Source organism: Chiloscyllium punctatum, chromosome X (genome assembly GCF_047496795.1).
Source record: "Chiloscyllium punctatum isolate Juve2018m chromosome X, sChiPun1.3, whole genome shotgun sequence".
Taxonomy (NCBI): domain Eukaryota; kingdom Metazoa; phylum Chordata; class Chondrichthyes; order Orectolobiformes; family Hemiscylliidae; genus Chiloscyllium; species Chiloscyllium punctatum.
Genome location: NC_092791.1, coordinates 20,118,521 through 20,145,873, shown reverse-complemented (window position 1 = coordinate 20,145,873; position 27,353 = coordinate 20,118,521). Strand labels below are relative to the sequence as shown.

The following is a 27,353-nucleotide window of genomic DNA, read 5'->3' as shown; positions in this document are numbered from 1 at the left end:
GTTTTTTTTTGGGGGGGGGAAAAGAGGGGAGAAAAGAAAGAGGGGGAGCAGTAAAGAAAATGAAGTCTGCCATCAATGCATGAATCGATGTGATGCATACTACTGAAAAGATTTGTTACATTTTAAATGTAATCTCATTAAGCACTTTAGACAAAGACTTTTCACATCCGTAAGTCCCATCTCTTGTCTATTTTTGAAAAAAACACACAGCATGTTTAAGTGTTAACAGTTTATTAGAAAGATATTGTAGGCTTAAAAAAAATTCCATTGCATTTGACATAAATTGAGGTTCAGCTTGTACTGAGCAGATTTCACAAAATACATCCTAAAGATAGTGTATTAACATTTTCTTCAAACTTGCATTCATACTCAAGACAGTGCAAATACACTTGGTCGTCTAAATGTACAGCCACTTAAGATCCACAAGCGACAATGTACAGCTTTATCACTCTTCATACTAACAGATGTAGAAGCTCAAGGGTCAACCAATACCATTAACAGTTTTAACCAATTATTAGGGATGAAGTCACTTGGGGAAAAAACCTTAAAACCTCAGCATCCTAACTGCTGCAGAATTAACTAAGGTGACTTTATTGATACTGAAGACATTTCAGTGCTAGGTTTATGGGAATTTCCGACTACAAGGTTTAGTATTAGTCAATACAAACTCCGATCACTATAAATAATTTTTTTTGTTGCAAAGTCCTGGAAAATTGGTATCTGTACATAATGGCAGATTATTGTACTGTACTGGTAAGCAATTTTGTCCAATACTCTGGTATGCATCGACCCCTAGAAAAGCCTTTAAAACAGGTTGAAAGTGGATTGAAAGATGCACCACTGCCCTCAACAGCTATCAACTTATAATTGTTTTGTTAAAAATTAACAGTTTAATGAATGCTTTTCTTCCAATTCCCTGAAGCCTTTTCCCCCAATTCATTTACTCTAGATCTGGCATTTCTGAAAAAAAAAGAGAAAAACAAACCTGAGTAACAGTAAAAGTTTAAATTAAACTAGTCTGTTCTAAAACCAAAGACCAAAATGCAACTTACTCTCATCATCGCTGTCCTGCGACCCATCCTAAAGAGCAAGGAAACAATTTTTAAAGCCATTTACTAAATAGGTTGGTACAGATACATTCATTCAACATTAAAGATGGGCAAGTACCATAATTTAATACAGACACATTATCTCCAGGTATTATGACAAGAGAAACTACAAGAGCAAATATTCTTTCTAATCACACCAACCCCATTGTAAAACATTACTATGGCATTCCACAGCTACACAATCCAAGCTGAAACTTGGATTCGTTGGCTGGGGGGGGAAGAAGGGAAAGAGAGGAGGAAAGAGGAGAGAAGAATTGTAGGATTACCTCACATGCCTTAGTTTATTTATCAAACTTGCAAGCTACACCAAGTATTTCTTTCAGTCATCACCAGAAACGTTAAGTGAAAATTGCAAACTTAAACTGTTGGGTTGCTGAAGTGCTCACTATAAATTACCCTCAAGACAGTGGAAAATACTAGATCAAGTATGGCTTACTTATGATTCAATTTGAACCACAATCTCTAAGTGTCCAACACCCAAAATGTCATGGCGAGTGTAATGCAGTCATCTTTTCCCTGATTGCCTTTTAAACTTAAACTGGATCTAAGCCTCTAACTATGCGTATACTACACTAAGAACCGCAGCTGTGCATGCGCCTGCCTGGCCTTGTGGCAAGGATAATCTTATGCATCACAAGATTTCCAGGGAATCTACCTCTATCCTAATATCTAAAGCTAGCCATAAGCTCACTACTTGGTTAAGTCACAAAGTCAGTGGAAAGTGCAGTACTGTGTGCTTGGCAAAATAATGCTCAACTGTGAAAACATCCAACACAACTGGACAGTCTTTTGACAAAAAGGCCCTTGTATTTATACAGCACTTTTTTTAAAAAATCAGGAGAGTCACATGAAAATGGCATGGGTAGCAGAAGCTTGATGAAAGTAGAAACAGCAAATTCAAGGAGGGAACAAGAGGACAAACTCTCTGCCAACCAATCAGGCAGCAACACAGGTGACTCAATTTCAAAGATTGGCAAAGACAAAATAAGTGCTCAACAGAACTGCTGAAATAGTATCAAAGTTCTATTGTTCTTGAAGTCAACATCTTTAAATTTCTGCCTTGACCTTGTATCTGAAGAAATTAACATGTCTCTAGTATTACAACATTGAAGAAATTCCGTTTTCTTTTTCTTTAAAAGCACACAAGAACACAAAAGAATAGCATTACGGGAATGTGGACAGGGCAATGTACTCTCAAAACACTACTTATTCCTACTCTAATATGTCCCCTCATGTCATTTTTAAATTCCCCTCCACAACTAGGATGGCCTGGACCACAAACTAGTCTATTATAAATAAAAGAAATAGGACTGGTTTAGTGAGATGTCTATGCCCTCAGAAGCAACGTAGCTATATTAACACATACAATGCACAAAGTTTATAGAAAAGTAACAAACTTTGAATGGCAGTTGAAACAGAGCACTTGAACCCTTGAGAATCCAGTTATAACCTTTACAGTCACTAAATTGTCCCATAAATCAAATTTCCATTTGACAATTACTGCTGAAAATACACAATTCAATAAGCCAGCATCTTCATACTTACATCATCCATTCCATCTACATCTGGGATGTCGCCATCATCATCTCCTCCCATATTGTTCATCATCTAAAAAGAAGTTTTTTTTTGTGTTAAGTTTTTAAAAAAAAAATCTAGTTATTACTTCTATTGCAATATATTGACAATGCACCTTAAAGGGATAAGTTGGGCTGGTGCCGAGCTACAGACAAGGACGACCCAGACCAATTCCTAACCAGTACTGAATTGATCACAACTGGGGCATCATAATTTTTAGGGAATGAGCAAAAAGGGACCGAGGACAACATACAAGGATTTGGTGATCTAATCAAAATGAACATTGATTTGGTTGAGTAGCATTGTCAGTCAAATCTGCCATACCCTTAACAGTCAAACAGCCTACCAGCATTTGGTCTCACATGAGTAGCCATATTGATTAAGGTTGAACAATAGGCAGCCACAGAACCATATTCAACACAATGTTCTTCATCAATGATACCAGTTCTGGTTTTACAAATTTTTAAAATGATCTTATTCATAGTCTTGTTTACTGGTAAAATGTTTGCCTCTCAATATTAGGTTCTCTCCTGTTGACCCCAACAAATTCAAGACATAATTCATATCCAATGCCATTGTGCAATAATTATAGTCTGGAGTTAGTTTGCACACAGAATTTGCGCAAAGTTTACAACTAGCATTACCACATTACTGTATACAAATTTCCCTTTTATGGATTAATGTTACTTGTAATTGCATGCACTGGTGCATTACACACAGAAAGATGAACAAAAAAGGTGGACAGTAGAACCTATACAAAAGGAAGTGAATCATAGAAACAAGTTGGTTTAATATTATACTGGAGTAGACAGTGTGGTGGTGGAAAAGCACAGCAGGTCAGGCAACATACAAGGAGCAGGAGATTTGCCATTTCAAGCATAAGCCCTTCATCAGGGATGGATGATGAAGGGCTTATGGATAATACTGGAGTACAGTTTGTGATTTCCAGAAGTTTGTTTCTTAGGACATCAAGCTCCTTTCTTCAGGTATTCAAATGAGGGCACCTATTTTGCAAAATTCGATAGCTTCAACATTTGACAAGATGTCACGACAATCCCTTTTGATGTTGTGCAAATGGAACAACAAAGCTAACTCCTAATTCCAAAATCACAGGTGCTCCTACCTGTGAGAACTTTTCAAAGCTGGACAAATCTTCTTCTTCTGGATCATCATCCCAATCTCTCCAGTTATTGAAATCCACTTTGAGCCAGTTTAGCTGTACAAAAGTGATCATTGAAAGCAAGTGATATGGTATCATGAAGAACAAATATTGAGATTATAAAAACCAAAACATGGTTAAAATTTGCAATGAAAATAATCTGCAAAGTGCTAGAAATATTCAGTAGGTCTTGTAGTGTCTGTGCAAAAAGAAAAAGTTAAACTGAGTAGAGTAGGAACTATGCCTGTCACTCTAAGTGTTGTCTGATTTGAACAGTTCCTGCACTTTGTTATCAAATGTTAGTGCGGCAATGATCCCAGTTACCTTGGCTTTTTCTTTGGTTAACCGTGGCCATGCTTGACCAGATTCTCCTTTTCGTAAATAGCACAAGACAGATCTGTCTGTCCGCTTGTGTTTTGAATCCTAAGGAATATATTAAGAGAACAATATATACTAGTATTAAATAGATCTGTTCAATTACACTCTATTCCACCAGCTATATCTATTCCAGCAAATTTAAAAACTGATCAGTTAATAGCATTACGTTAATTCTATGCTGAGAGGGAAAACAGGGATGGTGGAGAAGGGTTGCAAGTGAAGGGGGTTAGAAGGAAGGAGATAAAAATAAAACAATCACAATGTGTTTCTAATAATTCAGTCTCAACTAAGTAAAATTCATGCAATGAAACTTATAATTTTTTTTTAAAACACTGGAGATATTTGGGGAATGTTTTTTTAAAAAAAAGTTGGTGCCCTACTATTGTCTTTCTAACAATACAAGAAACAATAGCACTGGCAGAGGTTGGGAATAAGTCTTCCCCTTTTGGCTAAGAAGTGGCCCTAGGATTGGTGGGGGGGGGGGTGGGGATAAGAACACCAAAATATTGTTTTGGCTCATTTATGCTCAAGATCACCAATACTTACACTTGGGTCAATTGCATTATAAAGATTAACTTCATTAAAATGCTTTACGCTCTCCGCTCCTCCAAGGCAGCTGCATGGAAAGAGACAAGCCACACAAAAATGAATTTTAATATCTTGTTGTTGCACACATTACAGATCAGACAGGCAATAGGTTAAAAACATTAACCTGTATTTAGATAGTAAATTTGAACAAACACTAATATTTTATGCTCAGTCCAAAACAATACCTTAAGAGATTTATGAAAGCCCATACAACAGAATATGAAGCAATTTTACAGCAAACAGATGTTGCTTTATACCAAAATATTTTCAAAGCGTCAGGTTTCTTGGCTTGCTTCCGCATTCCCACTGATGCAGCATTGGCTTAGTCTATCATGTTGAAGCCAAACAAGATCAAAGTGCAGCAACCCATCTTACTACAGGACATGTACAGTCCTCATGTCTTAATGTCCTAACACGCGAGTCAACATCAGACCTAAACTACAGCTTGTATTTTCATTGGACAATAGGAATGAGCAGACATAGTGAACGTACGAAAACAAGTTTTAATCCTCTCCTCAGGATTTTTTGTATCCTTGGTGTCAACCTGTTGATTTCCCTCCCAACTAGCAGACCCATCGAGCTAGTACAACCGGCTCTTTGACTGGAAAGGAAAAAAAATGCTGGTGATCAGTGGGTCAGGCAACACCCATGGAAAGAAAGCAAGCTAAAGTCCAGCCTAGAGGACTCTTCAAAGCTGATATGAAAGGTGGGGGTAGTATTTATGCAGTTGTGGGGTGGGGGGTGCATGTGCATGTGCAAAGAGGAGAGCAAAAAGGATGTTGCCAGTTCAGATTAATTGATTGGAATGTGAAAATGGCAGATTAGAGTATCGAGCTGCCAGACTAGAAAGAACAGAGTCCTACTGGGGTGGTAGCTTTGTTAAGTTTTCATGTATTTTCCCCATTAGACTTACCGGTCAGCTTAATTCTTCTGCTTGTATCGACCTGCCCTTTAACTCCCCTATAGTAATATGATGCATGCACTTTACCATTTCTGTCAGAACTGAAAGCTATTGCTGATTAAGTTTTATTCCAGAAAAATGAACAAATTATGCTCTCTGGTGAGGAAACATCTGAACTTTGCATTTGTAAATTTTAAGCATCTGCAGTATTCACCTGGTACAACGTTAACACATGGAATGGACAGTGGCATTGGGCAGTTACTTCAAAGTCCTTTGGCAGGTTTCCCTACCTTAACTAGAGGACATTTAGGTTAACTGCAGTGTTCAGTCAGCGCAGGTTAGGAAGTGAACCTCAAAAGTCTGTACAGTTCAATATCACAACAATGCATTTCCAAACTGAGTCAATATACCTTCATCAGGGAATAATTGAAAGAAACTGCAGATGCTGGAAGTCAGTCAATAGACGTGAAGCTGGAAAAGGACAGGTCAGACAGCATCAGAAGAGCAAAGTGAATGTTTGGGCCAAAACCCTTCATCACACAACTGGGGATGGGGAAGAGTGAGTCCAGAAGTATTGAGGGAAGGATAGATGGGATGTTGATTGGTGAATGCAGGTAGGGAGTTATTGCGATTGGCCTTTGGGAAGGATGGAGCAGAGAGGTAAGCATAAGATGGACAGGTTAGGTCAGGAAAGGGAGGAGGATGGGTGAGGCTGGATATGGAATAAGGCTAGGGATGGAGAGACTTTGAAACTGGCGAAGTCAATACAGAGTCCATTGGGCTGTAAACATCCCAGGTGAAATATCAGGTGTTCCTTGTGTTTCCATTTGGTCTCACTCTGACAATGGAGGCAGCCAAGGACATGTCGCCAGGGGAGTGGGAAGTGGAATTAAAATTAAAATAGATGGCAACTGGAGGGTCAGGTTGGATGGTGTGTGCAGAGCGCAGATGCTCCACGAACCAGTTGCAGAGTCTGCTTTTGGTTTGAATGAGGCCAAGGAAAGAATTCACTTTCAAGCAAGGGTGGAAATAAAGCCAGAGCACATTATTTCAAGTTTTCACTTCCACACTGTCCTGTTCAATCTATATTTAAAAACTTACGAGTTATTTTATTACCACATGTAGATTAAAATAAAACCACTTCCAATAATTTGGACTTCCAGGAAATGAATAGAGGAAAATAACTTGCATTGTTAACTACTTCTATATTATGCTAATGCTGTTGACTCATCCAGGTCTCAAAGGCAACTGCAACATCAAAACCAAACTAAACCTGCCACATTCACCAAGGGTCAGCACAAGAAAAAACTGGAACTGATGGAGAGAAAAATCTTCCCTGTCAAATGGTGGAATGCAGAAGGGAAAATCAATCCAAAAATTGTGACTATTACACAAGTTCTACAAAGGGAAAATCATGAGACACTCTGCACAAATACCTTCCCATTTCATTCTGTCAAAATTAAAATTTAAGTGACTCTCTTCAGAGCTCAACCTATTATCAAAATATATAAACAAATCCTAGGTTTGATTCCCATTTTGTGCTGTTAGCATATCAGAGCCAGGATAGCAGTTGCTACTGCCTTCAGCATGTAGGATTGGGAAAGGTTTGCCAGCTTTTGCGCAAAGATGGTGCTTCACATTCATATGCAGCACTAGGTATATACTGCTATTTAAACTATGCCATTATACTTATGATTATACCTACATTTTCAGGAGCTCACTGCATCAAATCACATGCTGCCACTTTCTTAATATGCACTGCAGTGCACAACAAAGCCAAAAAAAAAGTCTTTCAATAGGCATATTAATTTGAATAAGATACCAGAGGGCTCCAAAGGCCTGTTAAATACCTGAGATCAGGTCAGCAACTTGGTCAGATGAATTAGTGACATTTAAAGAAAATCTGAGAAGTCAAATAATCTACCCATAGTAACAGTTACTCACATCTATAAATATAGTGCGTGCACTGGTTTTAAAGTGAAAACAGTCTAGTTGGCTGAATGGCTGCTTTGCAATGCAAAATGATATCAACAGCATGGGTTCAATTCCCACACCAGCTGGAGGTTACCATGAACAACTCTCCTTCTCAACCTCTTTGCCTGAGGCTTGGTGACCCAGCGAGAGAGCAGCCCTAATGTCTGATAAAACTATGGCAACTTTACAACTGTTTGCAGAGTTAAGAAACTTTTAAAATTAACAATTGGTTGACAAGCATACAATTCAAATGTTAATACTCTTAAGCCTCATGGTTCCAACAGAACTGCATACTCAAAGGCAGAACTATTCTTTCAAAAGCATCATTCATGCTGTAGAAATATTAGCATGATGGTATTAACAATAGTTTCCTGGTCTCATCCTAGGATAATTGGAGGCTAAAAAGGAGGAAAGTCAAGTGAGCAAACAGGAAGATAAGTGTTGACCTGCCGAGAATCACCAGGCTTCTGAAAACAAAATGAAAAAATAGTGACAATACTGTCTGGAGGCCCCGACACCCGCTACTTCAAGATGGTGGAGGACCGTAAATTAGAAAAAAAAATCTGGCAACTTATGATAATTACCCCAACACAGTAGTATACGTATTGGTGTTTAAAGTTTACACTCCATGTAGCTGCACAGAATGCAGAAATTTAATATCAAAAATAAAATTTCCACCTAGAGCACATTAACGTTCCCAAAATTTGGCATTCTACTCTAGTCACTCAAACTCTGGACCAAAATTGAACACAGGTAATATTAAATGAAACAAAATCATACAGTGGACATATTTTTCCTTTGTCTGCATGGCCATTGTGGTAGATGCACAAGCCATGTGAAGTTCCCAAACGATAATTATTCCAGTTTGCAACATTTCAGCCTTTCTCCAAAAGTTGACAAATTTTGTTCAGCAATTCACGTGACAGCTTGCCCTTATGTTATAGCAGTTTGATCATCTAATTTTGCGCTTATTAGAGCAGGTTGCAGATTCAGATTCTCCACCGATTTGCCAGTCTCAAGCTATACCAAGCGATATCCATGTGAATTCAAAGATGAGAAATATTTAAGGGAAATATCTCTAGGCCAGAAACACACATCCTCGGGCAGCCAGTGTAATAGCAGCTCTGGTATGCCCATTTAGCCAAGCAACAGTAGGTAGCAATTGAAAAAACAAAAAAAGAGAGAGGATGACAGAAAGACATGCAAAATACAGTAGTGCTGATCAAATAAGTCTCTTGCGCAGTGCCATGACATTCTTTTACAACGGATAAGCGTAATTCAATTTTTTCATGGGCCATGAGTTTTAACAATTAATGTTCTAAAATGGAAAAGCATATATAAACTGAACTTCAAAATATTGTAAAAATCCAGCACAGATTATACTAATAGTTTCTGGTGACAAATATTCAGGCATACAACATCTTTGCTGAGGTGGTCACTGAAATTTTTAACAAAAATGCTACTTATTTGTGAACAGTGCTAATGAGAAACTATTACCAGACTAACAGCCTAGATTTCTTTTCAAATGCATTTGAAATAAAGTTGTCCCTCAGTTTATGACAGACATTTTGACATAAATGGGATTGAATATCTACTACGTACCTGAATGTAAACTTCTCTTTTTCAAAATTTATTTCAACATCCTTACTGTCTTCTACACAAAATTCAACAAAGACGTAGTCTCTTCGGTCATACCACTTTGCAGAAGCTGGCTGCCTAAAAGTATTATGGAGTGAAAACAATCACAAGGTTTGTGTGGAAAAAGACTGCAAGTTCTCAAAGCCACATGCAAAAAAAGTATTTACATTCCAACAGAGTGACTTCAGTACAATTCAGTCTCTGGGTTCTGCTGCTGCTAATAAAACAAAATTTGAAAGTAGCCAGGGTATCCAAATTTTGGACCAAAAAGACAGGGCAAGAAAAAAAAAAGTGCAGAGCAAATGAACAGCCACTGACATGGCCGCATAGCCAACGGGTTCATCATGGAGCAATCTCAACAAAGATGTTTGATTTGTTGATAATTCTATAAGTGGCCTTTGGACCAAGCTGCAAGAACAATTGAACTGATGGGGAGATCCAGCATCTGTTTCAAGAGGTCATGGATTCAAGCATCTATGTTGAGATCATCCCACAATGCACTTCCTCTGGCTATGCAATTAGCTTCAATTAAAATTAAAGCAATTTGTAATATCTTCCAATTATTACATGAAAAACAAAATATCTTGAAGCAGTTAGCTCTGAGGCATGCAATCCCTACATGACTGATAAGCAGGGTGAGCATTTTTAACCACCCAAGTTATTTTTGCCATTTTTAGGCATCTTAAATAGATTCTTTGGAAAAAATAATTAAAGGAAAACCATTTGAATGGGGTGTGAATCTCTATGGGCATATGCATCAAAATGCCAGAGATCCTCTGAGATAAGCAATCAGAACCAGAGATCTAAATGCAATTTCACAACCCATTGCAAATACCCTACAGAATTTAAACATACCACTTAAGTATAAAGCGAATTCTCTTTAGCTTGTATATAGCACCTAGGCTTCATGCCCATGAGTGATATACCAAAATCCCTCAAATCAAAAGCAGGATTGCATAAAAGCAAAATAAAATTGTCACATATGGGGCAATGCAAGACAGAACAGTATTACCATTATCTTTAACTTAACCCGAAGAACCCAACCATTACTACAACTTTGGTGCTACAAGTGGCAAATCAAATGATATGGGAGATAACTTAAGTGGAACATTACATTCCATACGGGAAAACTATGGAAGATTAAGCACAATTTTCCAGGCTCAGTTCCACCAGAATCCTTCCTCCCCCCCCCCCCCCCCCCACCCCAAAACACACTTTCCCGAGTGGGACAAGTGGCAGTGTTTCAGCCTAGGTAACAAATAGCCTGGGGTTCTGCTGGTCAACTATCCTGATTTTCCTTGCACCAATGCTTAGCACAAAAATATATCAAACTACCTTGAGATGGTTACAGCACAAAACTAATATGCCCTAACTAGTAATCTAAAATTTCTCAGTTGCTAGTCTGAAGTGCAGCTGTGATATTAAACTAATACAGATGTTAAGCCAAGGCTGATTAGAATTCTCCCACTTCCCAACGCTGGTTCAGTATTTAACACTAACCCTTGTTTTCCTTAGGAATAACAGAACTGTCCTCAAAAACCATCTGCAATACAAAGTTCAACAACCAAGTCACAGGGCTAATGTTCTCCCTTAGTTATGGAATGCATATATCACAGAAGGTTAAACATCTGCATGAAACTACAAGGTGTTACAGGAATTGAAAGGTCCACACCATTGTTAACAGCTAACCCAAGAATGCAACGTTTTAAAAAAGGTTTTGTGATTTACACATGAAAGAAGTGAAACTATCACTGTATTCTAACAGATGAAAGGCTTAACAGAATCAATTTTTCAATGTATAATTTCAGTTACATTACACTGTAAATTGAGCCCTCCACTATCACCTGATGAAGGAGCGTCACTCTGAAAGTTAATGTGCTTCCAATTAAACCTGTTGGACTATAACCTGGTGTTGTGTGATTTTTAAACATTGTACACCCCAGTCCAACACCGGCATCTCCAAACCACAGCATTTGACTGGAATTTTTACATTATTTAACAATTGGGGTGACATTAGAAGAGGAAGAGCACCAAAAAAGGTATGAGATAACCTCTAGAATATTTGTTTCTCTCAGATTCACCCTTACCAATTCAAAATCTGAACATTTACATTTCTAACATATTTCATATTTGGAAGCTTCCTCAATGGCCACATTCAGAAGCACCAAGTCTCTACACTTGATCACTGTCCAATGATGAACAAATATACAGTACAAACCATCTACATAAACAGATATCTTTTGCAATGAAGTACATTTGCAACAAAATCAACATCAAGCTGAATGGGCTGTGCCACACCTTTAAGCTCACTTGTGAACAACGGCCACCTAGATGATCAAATGTCACCCACTAATACACTGGGGTATACAATTCCACTGATATATTCAGAATACACTTCAGCGAAATTAATGGCTTTTAGAAAAAAGGAATTAGACAACAAATTTGATAAGTCAACTTTTATTTTTTGGAAAACTATTAGAAACATCCTAATGGCACTGTGGGCCTACTTCAACTACACTGACTACGGTGGATCCAAGAAAGCAGTTCACCACCTTCAAGGTGAATCAGGGATGGGTAATTGCTGAATTAGTCAGCACCACTCAGCCTATGAATGAAGAGAGAGAAAAAAAAATCAAAGGAACATAGAACAACCAGACTGCAGAGGATTTGGTCTACCAGTGTCCACAACAGGCAACTACTCAACTTCAGCATCTTCCATATTCACAAAACCTATATTAATTCAGGACTATCAATCCAAAAATGTAGTTTAGCACATCCATAGTGCCAATGTAGTGTGGTAGCATGTAAGCATGTGACATAACAGAATTACAAATCTATATCCAAATTATTTGTCTTTTGTACATAGTCTTGTACTGTTCATTAGCACATTTTTATTGAAAGCACAAAAGTGCGGGCGTGTACCTCAAACCAATTCTCATTTTACAGAGACTGTCAGGCCTTATTGACAGACAGGAAAGGACAGTGTACTGCTGGAGTTTGGTGAGAGTCTCAAGTGGTAGGTTTTAAGGAATAGTTAAGTTTAACAGGCAACTTCAAAGTCTAGTGGTTCTATAAAACTAGCAACTAAAGGTTTTCTTTGAATTGGGTGAAGTTTGAATTGCAACTTTAAACCAAGAGTTTACAGGCTTTCAGCTGAAGCCAATTAATTAGACAACTGGTTTAATGCTGTTTCGAAAGGCTTTAAAATAGGGGCTATAAAAGGAGAGCACTTTCAGTGCTTGCAGTAGAGTGCAGTTAGAATTTGGTACAACTAGGAGAAAAAAGGAGGATGATCACTTATTCTTTAAAGTATGTGGAAATTGGAATTTTTAGCTTAGAGCACTGGGGGTCAAAACAAGTCAAAGCTTCTGATTGGGTCAGTAGAGATGGTGATTACTTACTATTACTGCTTTTTTGTGGTTCATAAGTTCTGTATTAATAAAAGGGAAGAAAAGGTCCTAAAGTAACTTTTTTGATTGGATTAAATTTTTTAAGAAACAGATGTAGTCATTCTAGGAGAGCTCAGTCATGGTTTGCCCCTCTGGCTCGATGGAAAGAGAGCTATGTTTCCAGTGTCAGCATGTTTGCAGGAGCGATCTCAAACTGAACATAGAGAGAAGTGGTCACACTACAGGCAGAAAAAGAATGGGCGACCAGGCATAGTAAGAGGATGAGACCGGTAGTTCAAGAATCCCTAATGCTTTGGAGACTGTTCAAGGAATGGGGTCTCTGAAAAGCCACAACAGCCAAATTTGTTGTACCACGGTTGCCATGCTGCACCGAGGGAAGTTGAAAGTGCAAGTAGAATACTTGAGGGATTTAATAAGTGTTTGTGTGGCTGCAAGTGGAGCTCCAGGGTGGTATGCTCCCTCTAGTTTTGGTGTCACGATACCTTGGAACAGTTACACGACCTGGAGGGGGGAGGGTAACAAGCCAGCGCTTGTGGTACACATTACTACTGATGCCACAGGCTTTTCAAAAGGTCCTAAAAGGGAGCTAGGAAGTAAGTTTGAAAAATAGGACCTCAAAAGATATTAACAAATACAAATCAGAAGACCACAAGCTTCAAATTTCTGGAACATTGGACTGGCTCTAGGGGGTGTGGACCAGTGTAATGAACTAGTTACACTGGGCAGGATCAGTGCATATTCTGGGATGAACATTTGCTAGTATGGTTGGGACATTTAGTTTAAACTAGAATGACAAGGGGATGGGAACCTAAGCAAGGTGACGAGGGAGAGAAATTAGGCTAGTAAATTGCAAAAGTAGACAGGTTAATTCGGGGCAATTTTTTAAAAAAACACTGACCTGGAGTAGAAAGGTATTTCTAAAGACTGAGCTTTATGCACAAAGCATTCAATAAAGTACGTAAACTGATGACACCAATAGTTTATGGCCAATGAAATTTATATCCATTTGAGGGGTTCAAGACCAAAACTGGGAACACTGACATTCCACCTTTCAGAACGACAAGGTGGTGGGGCATCACTTGAGGACAGTTGCCAGACCAAGATTTGACTTAGTCCATTTGAATGGAGACTTAGGTCTACTGTTTGGGTATCTAACAATAATCAATGTAGGAAATAAAAGGTGCATCTAAAAGCTACAAGTTATGGTGACTTTAATCATCATTGGATTAAAGTTCAAAAGAATAGCTGGGACTGCATTAAGGATAGCTTCCTAGGGAAATGTCATCAAATCAACCAGACCAGTCATCTTTTACCTGGTAATGGTAATTAGACTTTGTAAGTGATGTTTTGCCTTAAAAGTAGTGATCAAAACATGATAGAATGTAATGCTCAATAGAGAAACTTGGATTGGAAACAACTGCAACTGATAAAGGGAATTACAATGAAATGGGGATAGAGTTGGCTAAAGTGGACAGTTTTTTTTTAAAAACAAGAAAGAGAAGCAAGCAGTGGTGAACCGAGAATTCGTGACTCAGTAGAAATATCCCAGGATGGAGGGAAATTGAATGGAATAAACAAACCATGGCTGGATAGTCAAGGACAGGATAAAAGTTCAAGAAAAAAAAAATCAAGAGTCAGTGATAGCCTTGAAGACTAAGATAAATGCAGGATCCAAAAGGATGACTAAAGAGAAATAAACAATGGCAAATTAAAAGACTATAACTGACAAGACTATATATAGTTAAGATGGCAAACTGTTCATTCACCCCTTAGAAAATGGATCAGGGAGATAATTTTTTGATTCTGGCAGTTTTCCCATCCATCAGCATCTTCAACATGACCTCCTATTCAAAAAGGAGGCAGACAAAAACGCATGTGACCTAACATCTATTGTTGCTAATAAAGTAATAGCAGCACACTAAGGGGGAAATCTAATCAAGCAGTTAGCATTTCTTTAAAAGAGAAACTGGTGTCTGACTTATTAGCAATGAAGTCCCAGAGTGGGCAGAAACTACAAGATGTTCCTATTTAGACTTTCAGAAGGTGTTAACAACATACCTCTCAAAAGGTTAAGTCCTGAGAGTCCATGGTGCTGGAGGTAGTATATTGGTAGAGAGAATTGTCTGACAGATGGCAACTGGGATAAAGGATTCTTCCAGGTTAGTAACCTGGAGTGTAGACTGCAACTGTTCCATTTAATATGATATGGAGGAAGCAAGCAAAATGCATGAGCCAAACTTCCAAATACAGGCAGAAAGGTGAAAGAGGGATACAGGTCACAAACAATGACCGGGTTAAGCAGGCAACTGGTATGAGGTATAGTGGAAAAATGTGAAGCTGTTCTTGGAACGAAGAACAAAAAAGGGACTTGAGCATGAAACATGCAGGCACAGCAAGTCTGTCAGGAAGGCTAATGGAATGTTGATCCTTATTTCAAAGGGACTGGAATAAGAGTAGGGAAGTCTTAATGCAACTGTACAAATGTTGATACACACTTGGAGTAGAGGGGTCCCCTTGAGGAAAGATGATTCATTGGAGGTACTCCAGAGAATATTCGTTAGGTTCATCCTCAATCTGGACAGATAGTCTTTGAGCAAAGATTAATAAGGTTGGGAGTCCACTCTGGAATTCTGAAAGGTGGTCCCATTGCAAGAGTATTCTTAAGGGCTAAATGTAAAGATCTTCCCATCAGTCTGGGAAGAGGGCACAGTCTCAGGATAAGTGTTCATTTATGGTGAAAATATTGAAAGACCTGTCTCATCCCACCTTCCATAAGATACTCAGGCTGAGACACTCTTCATGTGACTTTCTTTAACAGGATCCATAAATGCATATTGTCTCAATTCAGAAGGTACGATATGAACCAGGCATTAGGTTTTTTTAAGACTGTCACTGCTAAGACAACAGCACTAAAACCCAGTCTTGCCAATCTGAAACTAGTTGATGTAAATTTCAATTTAATTCTTTTTATCCAAGCTTAAAGTTAGATGTATGGGCCACAGGATAGATCCAGCCATATTTTCTGGCATCATTAAAGCCCCTTGTCTACCTAAAATAAGTCAGAGCAGGTGAATATTACACCAAGAATGCTAAAGGATGGGAACAGTTACTTTAACATTTGAAGAGCACATCTTTAGGGAGCCATGGATCTGGTGAGTATGGTTAAAAAAAAATAGACGCTTACTCAAAAGTTATCCAGAACCAGACAAAGCCAGCACAGTGAATAAGTTATGCTTAAACTTTGTTTAATTCTTTGAACTGAAGGGTTTACTATGGTCATAGATTGGCGCATGCCCCAATCAGGTCAGAGATAAAACCCAGTCATGGCTTAAATGGAAAAACTGGAGTCAAGAGCACTTGAGCAAGTTAAAGAATTCTTACAAATTCTTGTAGAATAATGGCATGTTGTCTGCAAACTGAAATGGCACTTATTGTGGGTGCAGTTATTAGACAATTAGTGCCTTGATACATTTAGTACAAGATTATATATTTCATAACGAGGCCACACTTCAATGGCCGCAAACAGTAGGGGAATAAAGGGATCTGGGACAAATCACTTACAAGGTAACTGATTAAAGCCACTTAAAATCCAAGCACTAGGTCAATTTCTAGTGAAAATAATTGAAAGTAGAAATTGGTTAGACTCCACATGGAATAAGACTAAGACTATCAAGATAATAGACAGTGCCAAACTAGATTCAAAGACCAAGAGGAAAATAACCAACCACAGTGAAGCCAGAACAGTCATGCAACCTCTTGAGCTCATGACCAAAGTAGTATGGATTAGTGGTCCAACCCCATCCAATTTCACTTGCAGCAAGTCAATGAGAATTATACATTTCACTGCTTTTGTGCAAGAAATTTGTTGGAATTTTTGCATGTTAAATTACTAATACATAGCAGAAGTATGTTCATGTAACAGAACACAAAATATTAGCCAAAAACTTAATGACTCATGTCATCCATGCTCATTAGTTCATGCAGCACATATGGGAGCCAGGCTGGCTGTGATGTCACAGATGGACAGTTTCTGGCCTGTTATGTACTAGGTTTGCCATGTTGCATATAATTTTGCTTGCAGTTTAGAGCAGCATACTATCATTTGGAAGACTCTTCAAATCAAGCCTTAAAGAATCACTGATCAAGATTGAGATGAACTAGTTTAAATAAAAATTAAACATGTTGCCACTTATGGGGTAGTCCAAAATATTCTATGCACAGTACTCTAGGTCAGGGTTGCATTCCTGAAAATCTTGCCTTTTAAACAAATTCCCTCATCTGTCAAAACTAGAATTAAATGTTTGTAGGAATTGAATTAAACATTCTTTGAACTTGAAGACAGTACCACCTGTAACTTGTGGCCATATTCCTACATTTTTAAATAAAGCAACTTAATGTTTGTTTAACACTCTGGAGCTCATAAGTCTTCAGATCTGCTGCTCATTAGGTTCCAGGCTAGCTGCTGGGGCCTTCCTTTATCCTGCCTACACTGACTAGTGCCTAGCAGTGCCTTTTTAGGATGCCGATTTGCTGGCCATCACCACTCCTAGGCCCACTTGTGCTACAGGAGGCTGCTTTTTCTCAGCCACTCCACCACTCTGTTAATGATTACCATAGCTCGATTGGTTGAGGTCTGGTGGATTGAGTGTTCCTCAAAAGATCTCAGGCAGAGCAAAGGGTCACAAGTCTTGACACTCCCACCTTCAGACAAGTGAGGGAAAGGACACCAATCAGAAGGTATTGCAATAACTTAAAACAATCCAACTAATCAATGCTCCAATCTTTAGGTTAAGACAAAATGCTGAAAGGGGAACTGTCAAGTGCAAACTTTCTATGGGACAAGAGGAGAAGAGAATGGGTACACCAGTAGATCTAGGTGCAGTACAAATATAGAGAAGCCTGATTTGAGCATATGACCTGCCATATTTTACTGATTTAAAATTGTAGCTTTTCTCTACCTTCAGAAGGTAAACTTTGCCAGATGTGTTAAAACTAGAAATCCTTCAGTCTCTTGGCTAGGGGAAAGTGATTTATACTAGAGAGAGTGCTTTAAAGCTCATGTACTAGTCAAATTGATTTAAAAGCGTACAAAGTTTTGCGCACGAGACAATGGGTTTAGAATCACAATAGAAGGTATTAAAATCTCATCATCAAAACTTTGCTACATCATTGATGGAAAGCAATTTTAGAATCAGCACAAATACAGTATCAGAACAGACAGCACACTAACTACAGATCTAATATCTCACTGTACTTACACCACAACCTAGTCCAGAACTAAATCCCAACAATTCAGATTTTGGGGACACTTACTTCCACTTAAAATGCCACTGCATATTTAGAATGGTGTAATACTACTTTTATTAGGGCAGCATTTGAATAGGCTAGAATGATAGCCTAACACCATAGCATCAACCAACAGTTACATCACACCTCAAGCAGCAACATATTTAAGAAATGCAGATGCTGGAAAAAATTTCCAAAAGGTACTGCTGATTTAATGTTGCACCCAGTGACCCTCAGAGCTGGTCCTCACTTAGCACCCCACCAGCATGCACATCTGAAAATTACCAGCTGTTGCCACCACCAGCCACATTCCCTTCCCTTGTCAGTCTTCCACAGGGACTATTCCTCTAGGACACTGGGTCCATCCCCCTCCGCTCCCAACACCTTCCCATGCAATCACAGGTCTAACAGTTGCCCATTTACTTGCTCTCTCTAAGACCCCAGAATACCTTCCAGTTGAAGCAGTGATTTATCTGCACTATTCCATCTAGTCTACTATACTCACTGTTCAATAATTCCCTACATTCAAGATGAAAAACAGACCAGGCAACCACTGAGGAACCAAACTTCTGATTGCCCGCCACTTGTGTTCCCTGGTCAGCCAGCACATGTCTTTTGGTTCTGCAAGCTGAAAGACTACCACTTAATTTTCCAGTTGGAAACCCTGCAGCCTTCTAAGCAACTGCTGTTCTCTCTCTCTGGGTTCCATCTCTACCTAGTGTATTAACACACACCTCCCTAGCTAATACAGCAAGTTCTGAAAGAGGCTCACTTTTCATTTCACAAGCAGACATGACTGCTCCAGAGCTAGCTAACTACTATAGACAGTCACAATGCAGGAAATGCAGCAGCTAATTTGCGCACAGTAATATGTCAAGTTGAGATTGGTTTACTGGTTGACACTAGATGACTACTTTGAAATACCACTTACATCCATTGTCCCAGTTTCCAAACGTTATTCAAATACTTTAGTGCCAGGTGAGTGTGAAACAGTGGCTTCTACCTTATCATCCTCTTGAACAAACAGAGCTTGAAACTGATTACTGTAGGAAAGATTTGCACCCTGCAATTCAAATACGAAGACCCATTCAGTCTTCAAATGTGGTAGTGCCAAAGACTTAAGTGGGGACACCTTTTGGAAATTTGTAGCCAAGTTTGATTTCGTAGAATATATACCAGATACTATGCTTCTAGCAGTAAAAGTTGAGGCACTGATACTTTTGTCATCAAGAACACAGTATTTCACACTAAGCATGTTTAGGCTCTACAAGGCAGGAAAGAAACAAGTTATTTTCAGGGAGATCAAAATGCAAAACTTGGATTACAGCAAGATTACCACTTTGGGATTAAAGTTAACCTATAGCTGACCCACTTAAACTGTCAAAGTACGTACTACTACTGTTCATAAGGCTGAGTCAAAGTTTTTCCATCTGAACAAACTGTTTAATAAACTGAATCAGCTCAACTCTGGCCATATTGGAAAGTGCATATGATACAAAGAACTGAAAATTAAAAGTAAATGGCCATTTTTGACAGCCAGCAACATGCACAGTAGCAGCAAAATAGACAATTTTAAAACCTAAAATCCACAAAGGAAACAAAAAATGGCTCGAGAAGTTTTAAAGTCTGCTTTGTGAATGTGTTTCTTAAAAATGCACAAGTGGTTGATGCAACTACACTATCAAGATTAAAATACAAGTAAATCCATTAATCTAAGGCTGAAACCTCCACTGTTCCAGCTTCAAACATCCAAACTACCATCTTTTTACATTAAAACTGGAGAAATGAATCGTTGACTCATGGATTTGATCAAGGGCTGTGCTGAGGCCTCAGTAACATATCTAATCCCAGAACCAAAATGGCAAACTGTTCACTACCACCATAACTTCTCAACTGAAACTGATCATTATCAAAGACAACTGAAAAGGAACCCCCAAGAACTTAAGATTGCATTGATCCCCAAAAGTGCTGTTAATAAATGAGCCCTACAAAATAATGCCAGCAATTTCTTGGAACAAATTCCAGAACTTTCACATGCCATATGCTGTCATTTTATTCTCTTTCACATTAGTAAAATGTCTGTATTATTTACTAGAGGTGACACCAACATTCCAAGATACAATCTGATAGTTCACAAGTACGGAACAGAACTCTCCTTATGGCACTGCACCAATCAACCCACATTTCCAAAATTGAAATGGGCAAGGTGGTACAAACTTTCCAACTGAAGTTTTCCATGTCACCTACAGAAAATACTCAGCCTGCTCCACAAGCCTTGCTTAATTGTACTCTTGCCTCTCTTCCTTCTCTCATTATATGTCAGAAAGAAAAACAATTTGCAATCTAAGTCTGTTCACAAGTCACATAGGCAATAATCTCCTCAGCATCTTTTGAACATATCAAATCTGTAATCTTGATCGTACGCTCGTTCCCAAGTCCAAAGTATCACTACTTCCATTGTATATTATCAGCTTCCTTATCCTTGAGCTGACAAGACATTATCTTCAACACCCCATCTCTAATGCAAACTAAGCTAACCATCCATCCTCACTCATGCTGGGGTATAAGCTTAATCATTAGATTTCCCAGACCTTTTGTTTGAGAGAGAAACCAGTGTAAACCATCTAGTCATTAACATTAAAGAATTTTCTTTAAGGGCAATACAGTGGCTCAGCAGTTAGCACTGCTGCCTCATAGCACCAGGGTCACAGGTTTGATTCCAGCCTCAGACAACTGTGTGGAGTATGCACATTCTCCCATGTTTCTGTGGGTTTCTTCCAGGTGCTCAGGTTTCCTCCCACAATCCAAAGATGTGGTCAGGTGAATTGGCCATGCTAAAATTGCCCATAGTGTTAGGTGCATCAGTCATAGGGAAACTGGTCTGGTTGGGTTACTCTTCAAAGGGTTGGTGTGGACTGGTTGGGCTGAAGGGCCTGTTTCCACACTAGGGAATCTAATTTATCTAGGCAAAAGTAGCCTAGCTGGGATCAACCACACCTGCAACAAATACCTTGGACAAAGACCTTGGAGTGCATGTTCATAGTTTATTGAAAGTGGAGTCTCTGATACAAAGGATAGCGAAGGCAGCATTTAATAGGCTTCCCTTTATTGGAGAAGAGCATAGAGTCTAGGGTTTGGGAGGTCATGTTATGGTTGTACGGGACATTGGTTAACAGTTTTGGAATATTGTGCACAAATCTAGTCTTCCTCTGATAGGAAGACTTGTGAAACTTAAAGATCTCTCAATATTTACAAATATTGAAGGCCAGGAGCTCTAGGGAGAGCCTGAATAGGCTTAGGCTGTTTTCCCTGGAGTAGAGGCGGAGGCTCTACTTTAGAGGCTTAATCATGGAGGGTGTGGATAGGGTATATAGACAAGGCCTTTCCCCGGATTGAGTGTCCAGAATTAGAAGGCAGGGCAGGAGGAGAAGAGTGGAGGAAGGGATCTAAGGGGCAACTTTTTCTCAAAGGGTGCTGCATGTATGGAATGTGCTGTCAGGAAGTGGAGGAGGCTGGTACAGTTACAACATTTCATAAAAGGCACCTGGATAGGTATATGGATAGGTATATGAATAGGAAGGGTTTAGAGGGATATGGGCCAAGTGCTGGAAAATGGGACTGGATTAATTTAGGATCTGATTGGCATGGACCAAAGGGTCTGCTTCCATGCTGTACACCTGACGAAATGTTAAGCCATTAAGGTTTCAATCTGCCCATCTTTTAAAAGGATACTCCATGTTATTGAACAGTCCACATATAAGAGCTCTAAAATTTTTCCCTTCAACTCAATTTTGATTTAGTCTCCTCCCCCTCCACCTAACTCCCTCCCATACCTTTGGTTTGCATTACCCTTAACAGGCTCAACTGGAAACACCGACTTACAGGTGGTGGTCCACATGAAAAACTGAGCATTTTTGGACATAGAGGAATATTCTTAGGGAATATGGGGCATAGTGGTAATATCACTAGGCGAGCAGCCCAAAACTCGAATGTTCAGGGACATTGATTCAAATCCCACATGGCAAAAAATTTTTAATCTGGAGCAAAGGATTTTTTGCATTGAGTTTCACTTGCAGCACAATGAGAAACAAGAATTGCAACAACCTAGTTAAGTGGTCAAGGAAAAGATGTCTGACCAAGCTTCTTAGCTGAAAATGCTTTTCATAAAATTCCATATCAAAAGGCCATTTAAACTCAAAGATATGGCATTCATGGGAAAGAAACTAGATCAAAGGTAAACAGTAATGAACACTTGTGAATTTAAATCATGGGTTGGGGATACAGAGCTTGGTGCTATGACCATATCCACTTACAGGCCAGATTAATGAGTCAAACTTAATGCAACGTGGTCAGATACAATTGCAAATAAAAAAAATATTTGAACTGCAGAAAAAAAATAAGCAAACAAAATAGCTGTACACCTACAAGTACAAAGTGCTGAATATACTCCATAATTGGTTAAATAGCAGAGGAAGCCAGAAGTCTTAGACTATGCTGAGCACGTAAAGCCAATGCAGAGCAGTAAATTACAGCAACTACAATGCTGAATTTGTAGCTAAAACAATTGATTAAATGCAAGATGAAGCATAGATCTCAGACAACTGCAACATTTTGATTCTTCTATTTAAAACATTACAGTATTGAAGCAGGAGGTTAACCTCTGTCATAACCACTTCCCCATGAAGTTACCAAATATTAGTTAGGAATGCACCTCTAAATTTACTAAATTAAAGTCAACCAGCAGCATCCTAGGTCCTTGGCTTTGCAAAACAATTTCCATCATTCTTTTCCTAATCTGACCATCTGAAATAAAGCATAACTATGCAAGACCCACAGTGCTCAAAACATTATACCTTAAGTTTAGCACTGAACAATTTGTTCTGTGATTGGTCAAATCATCATGTTTGACTATTAATCCAGACACCCAAGTTCAAATCCCACCATAATAGATGGTGAGTTGAATCTAGTGGAAGATCTGAAACTGAAGTTTGAATGATGTTAGTGAAACTGCTATCAATTGTCAGAAAAACCTATGGTTCACTAATGCTTTTCAGGAAAGAATTTTGCTGTTCTTACCTGGTCTAGCCTACATGCAACTCCAGACCCACAACAATGTGGGTGACTCAACTGCCTTCTGGACAATTAGGAATATGTAATAAGTGCTAGCCTAGCCAGCGACACTGCCACAATGAATAAAAAAACCCCGATAATCTTCCTATGGTCATGTCACTAGGCTGGCAAACAGACTACAAAGCCAAAGAAACAAAATAAGCAGTACATCAAGCTGGAAGATATTACAACTGCGCACATTCCTCTCCCCACTGTTGAAGAACAATTATGGACTGGAGAACCTCCCACAGCCCATACACGTTATGTCCATGGGCTCATTTAGACCATCATTCACAATGCACCTTCTGCAAAGCCCAGAGAGGGACATACGACCAAGTATCCAGTTATTGGAAACAAGACATTTGAGCACTGATGCTGTGCAGACAAAAGTTCAGGTTGCTTGTCTTAGCATTAGTAATTGGATTTATGAAGAAATATGAAAGACATCTCAACCCACTAAAAAAAAAAGCAGTGATCTTTTGAGTTATGCAAAATTGTTTAATTTATTAAAAATAATTAGTCACAAATTAGATCTATTCCCAAGTTAAACTTAAAATGTTCTGCCAGATGTATCTTTAATACTGAAAGTAATTTTACTAGAGATCAGAACCATCTTTTAATAATTCATTTTTTGAAGGAGTCAAATGATTGTGTGTATACACCTCAATTTGATTAGTTCCAAGTTTTATACCATCTGTCACCCATCACTGGTATTTTAGCCAAAGAGGAACTTGGTATACCATCCTTTTCACAACTGAAAAAGTATCCGAAACAGTAATTCAGACTCTTGATCAGGTCTGTGCCTGCTTTCATTAAGATTTCTGTTCTTCACAGAAGATCATGCTGAAGCTATGTCCATGTCCCCTCCCCAGAGTAACTAATCCCAAATAAAGTACCCACTTCCCAATCAGCAACATTCCAGTTTAGCTTTTCTGTATCCTCAGCAAGGTCCGGATTATTCCCAATGTATATTTCAAATTGTGCCTCCACTGACAGGGTGAATAACTTTAAAAATATGCTCCTCTTGCAATAAATAGAAAAAAAATCAGACTGCTTGGTACCCTGGGTTACAAACACGCTCGCAGCAACATTTACTGGTTCAAATCATCTGCAAACGGATAGAATACGTAGCGTCATACAAGTCTTCCGTGAAGCATAAAACACTTGTGGTCCACCGAAGTTTCTGGATTTTCTCGTACTGTGCGCACAAGGCCTGTCAAGAGGGAAAAACTCAAGCATGCACATTTCCAGAATCGAAGTAAGGGACACTCTGAAAGCCGCAGTAAAAAAAACACGACGAAGACAGAAAAAAAAATCGTGTGCGCAGTGAAGAATGCATTGGACGAGGAAAAGCTTGCGAGTCTGCGCTAAATGGCGGCTCCTCCAACATTGCGCAACCAGCCTAACTTCTCCACACCTCCCATTGAATCATGTCACCATATGAAAAGATCGCCAGCAAAACAAAAATGCACTTTAGTAGCAGTAAGTAATAGTAAAGAAAATCGCTGAAGATTTAAAAACAAACGCCGACAAAATTAGTGATAGTTTAGAATGCCTGTGCGTGTGCCCGCGTGCGCGCGCGCGGGAGAGAAATTTCTAGAAACCGCAGTTCCTTCAAATCGTTTCGGAATCCGGCGCCTCGTTCGGTGCTGTTGGTTCACTCGGTAAAAGATCAGGTGAGAAGAATGAATAAAACACATATACATGTTTCTTTATCGTAAAAAGCTGCCTAATTCAACGATAAAAACTGAATTAATTGCGCTGGGACGTGACAGTCCCGCAAGTCTGCCGTGCGTTTCCACTCACGTGTAAGCAAGTCGAGAGCGGGTTTTTTAATGCGACTCAAAAAAGGGGCTTTTCAATCACCCCCAGCCAAAAATAAAACAATCAAACGACCGCAAAATTATTTTGGACATTGAGAATCTAACAGCAAATCTATTAAACCCACTACAGTCCGCAAATGCAGACATAACCCCCCCCCACCCCAGATTGGGTTTGAATAAATTCGCCAGCACGCTCAAACAGATTTGCATACTTTGGATACCAAAGGGGGAAAAATATATAAAATCGTTGTAGCCTCAACTTCAATTTTAATCCAGTATGAGGAATTCCCCTCCCTTCCTCCCCATTGGATTCAAGGTTTTTTTTAAAAAACACTGCAGCGGCCTAGGCTAGCGAAAAAGCGCCTTAACTCCCACCGCCTGGCCCAGTATCCCACATCGCATGGGCACGGTAGATAAAAGTGCCACTGGCTGTCGAACAAAGTCGTTCGAGTCGATTTTTAAACTATCACTTACATGGCTGCTGTGTGGTTCAACCTGTACTCAGTTGTCGGGAGCTCACCAGACTAAACAGCGTCCAAAGAACCGCGTTCTGGCTTTTTTTTTCCCCTTTTGCCCTCCTCTCCACCTCGCCCAGACAAAGTGACGCAGCACACGCCACTCGCTATGGTTACGACGTGAATCGTGCGTCCATGTGTCGCGGTGATTGGTCGCCTGCGACGCCAAGGCTCGGCCGGAGGTCCCTCCTCCTCACTCGAAGCTGTCAATTAAGTTCGCGCGTGCCTATTTATAAGGTTGTTCGCGCTTTTAGGATCCAAGGTAATGAGTCAGGATAAATTGTTTACAGCGAGATCGGTTCACTTCTGGCACATGTTTTGCATATTAATTGAAAACGCCGTTACCATGTTTCAGCGTCCAGCAATTCATAAGATAACAGCGTCCATTTTAGCCTAACTCCCGAATTTAAGTCACAATCTGAACTGACTCCACACTTCAGTACAGCACGAAGGGGCTGACCTTTAAAACTCCATACCATTATTTGATCTGCGAATTTTCCATCCAGCAGTCACCAATTTCACTGATCTGATCAGCGTATTTCATGTTCTGGAATCTTGCTCTGCTCAAAATCGCTGTTTCTATATTGTACAGAATGGACATTGTACTTCCAAGTGACTTTATAGTATGTAAAGTGTAATTTTTGTTGTAAATTTTCTTATGAACAAGTTGCTTAACGTGTATAAGTCTGGATTTTTTTGTTTTGTGTGTGACGATACCTCATATTTGATCAATCATTCTGATTATGCAACTTTCCACGCCAAATCTGCTAAGTCTCCCTTTTTTCCCAACGAGAATCTCCACACAGTTTGACAACGAGGGTCTGCAGTATGTGATCTATTTCATGCAATTCTGCGTTTCATGCAAAACGTAGTCCATCAGTGTCACTCCAAAGTCCTCGATACTTATCACTTTAAGCCACATGCTTAAAATCAACTTGCTATCATTCACACATCTGTCCTCAGCATCCTTCACTGCTACATTCCAGTTAAGCTCAACACAAGTTTAAGGAATAGGACTTCATGTTCTGATTGGGCACTTTGTACTCTTCTGGACTCAACATAGTTCAACAATTTCAGACCATTTTAAGTGTCCACTTTAATTTTTTTGCTGTATGTTGATTTGAATCTTGTTTTTTGTGTTTTTGCCTTCAGACAGGCCTGTTCATTATTCTGCCATTCACACTCCAGACAAATTCTCTAACACTTTTCAACAACCTTTACCAGTCTATCTGCATTTTTTTCCATGACGTTTGAGATGCAATTCCTCTCACCATCTATCTATACAAGATTGTCTCTTTTGTTCTCCTTTCTCCGCCCATAAGACCATAAAATGTAGGAAAAATAGATCATTCATCCCATTGAAACCGCTCCACTCTTCAATGAGATCATGACTGATCTGATAAATCCTCAACTCCACTTTCCTGCCTTTTCCCTAAAATCCTTGATTCCCTCTTATTGATTAAAAAAGTCTATCTCAGCATTGAATATACTTAATGACCTGGCCTCGACAATTCTTTAGTCAAGAATTCCACAAATTCACTACCCTTAGAAAATAAATTCCTCCTCATGTGTCTTAAATGTGTGATCCCTTATTCTGAGATATGCACTCTGGTCCTAGACTCTCCCACTTTCTACATCTACTCTGTCAAGTCTCCCAAGAACCTTGTATGTTTCAAGGTTGCCTCTCATTCTACTCAATCCCAAAGAGTACAGGCTCAACCCCAAATAAGACAGTCCTTCCATATCTGGGGTCAAGCTAGTGAACCTTCTCTGGACTGCCTCCAATGCCAGTCCATCTATCCTGACATAACAGGCTCAAAACTTCAATTTTCAAGTTGTGGTCTGACTAGTACCTCATACAGTTTTAACAAAACCTCCTAACCTTTAT

General features: G+C 39.2%; 1 protein-coding gene across 1 annotated transcript; it reads right to left on the bottom strand.

Annotated features, from left to right (window-relative positions):
• Nucleotides 1–214: 214 nt before the first annotated feature.
• On the bottom strand, nt 215–25,594 carry LOC140471129 (prostaglandin E synthase 3-like). Its single transcript, XM_072567018.1, has 8 exons — nt 25,425–25,594; nt 9,287–9,400; nt 4,768–4,837; nt 4,168–4,266; nt 3,808–3,900; nt 2,655–2,717; nt 1,053–1,080; nt 215–960 (listed from the first exon to the last, which is right to left on the bottom strand). Coding segments are annotated over exons 1-8 (489 nt in total). The 5' UTR covers nt 25,427–25,594; the 3' UTR covers nt 215–940.
• Between the last annotated feature and the right edge of the window lie 1,759 nt (nt 25,595–27,353).

Coding starts and splice junctions, on each gene's coding strand:
- LOC140471129 (XM_072567018.1), bottom strand. Junction 2,718..3,807: donor GCTTTGAAAAGTTCTCACAG/GTAGGAGCACCT, acceptor ACTTCTTTTTAG/ATGATGAACAATATGGGAGG. Junction 1,081..2,654: donor ATGTAGATGGAATGGATGAT/GTAAGTATGAAG, acceptor CTTGCTCTTTAG/GATGGGTCGCAGGACAGCGA.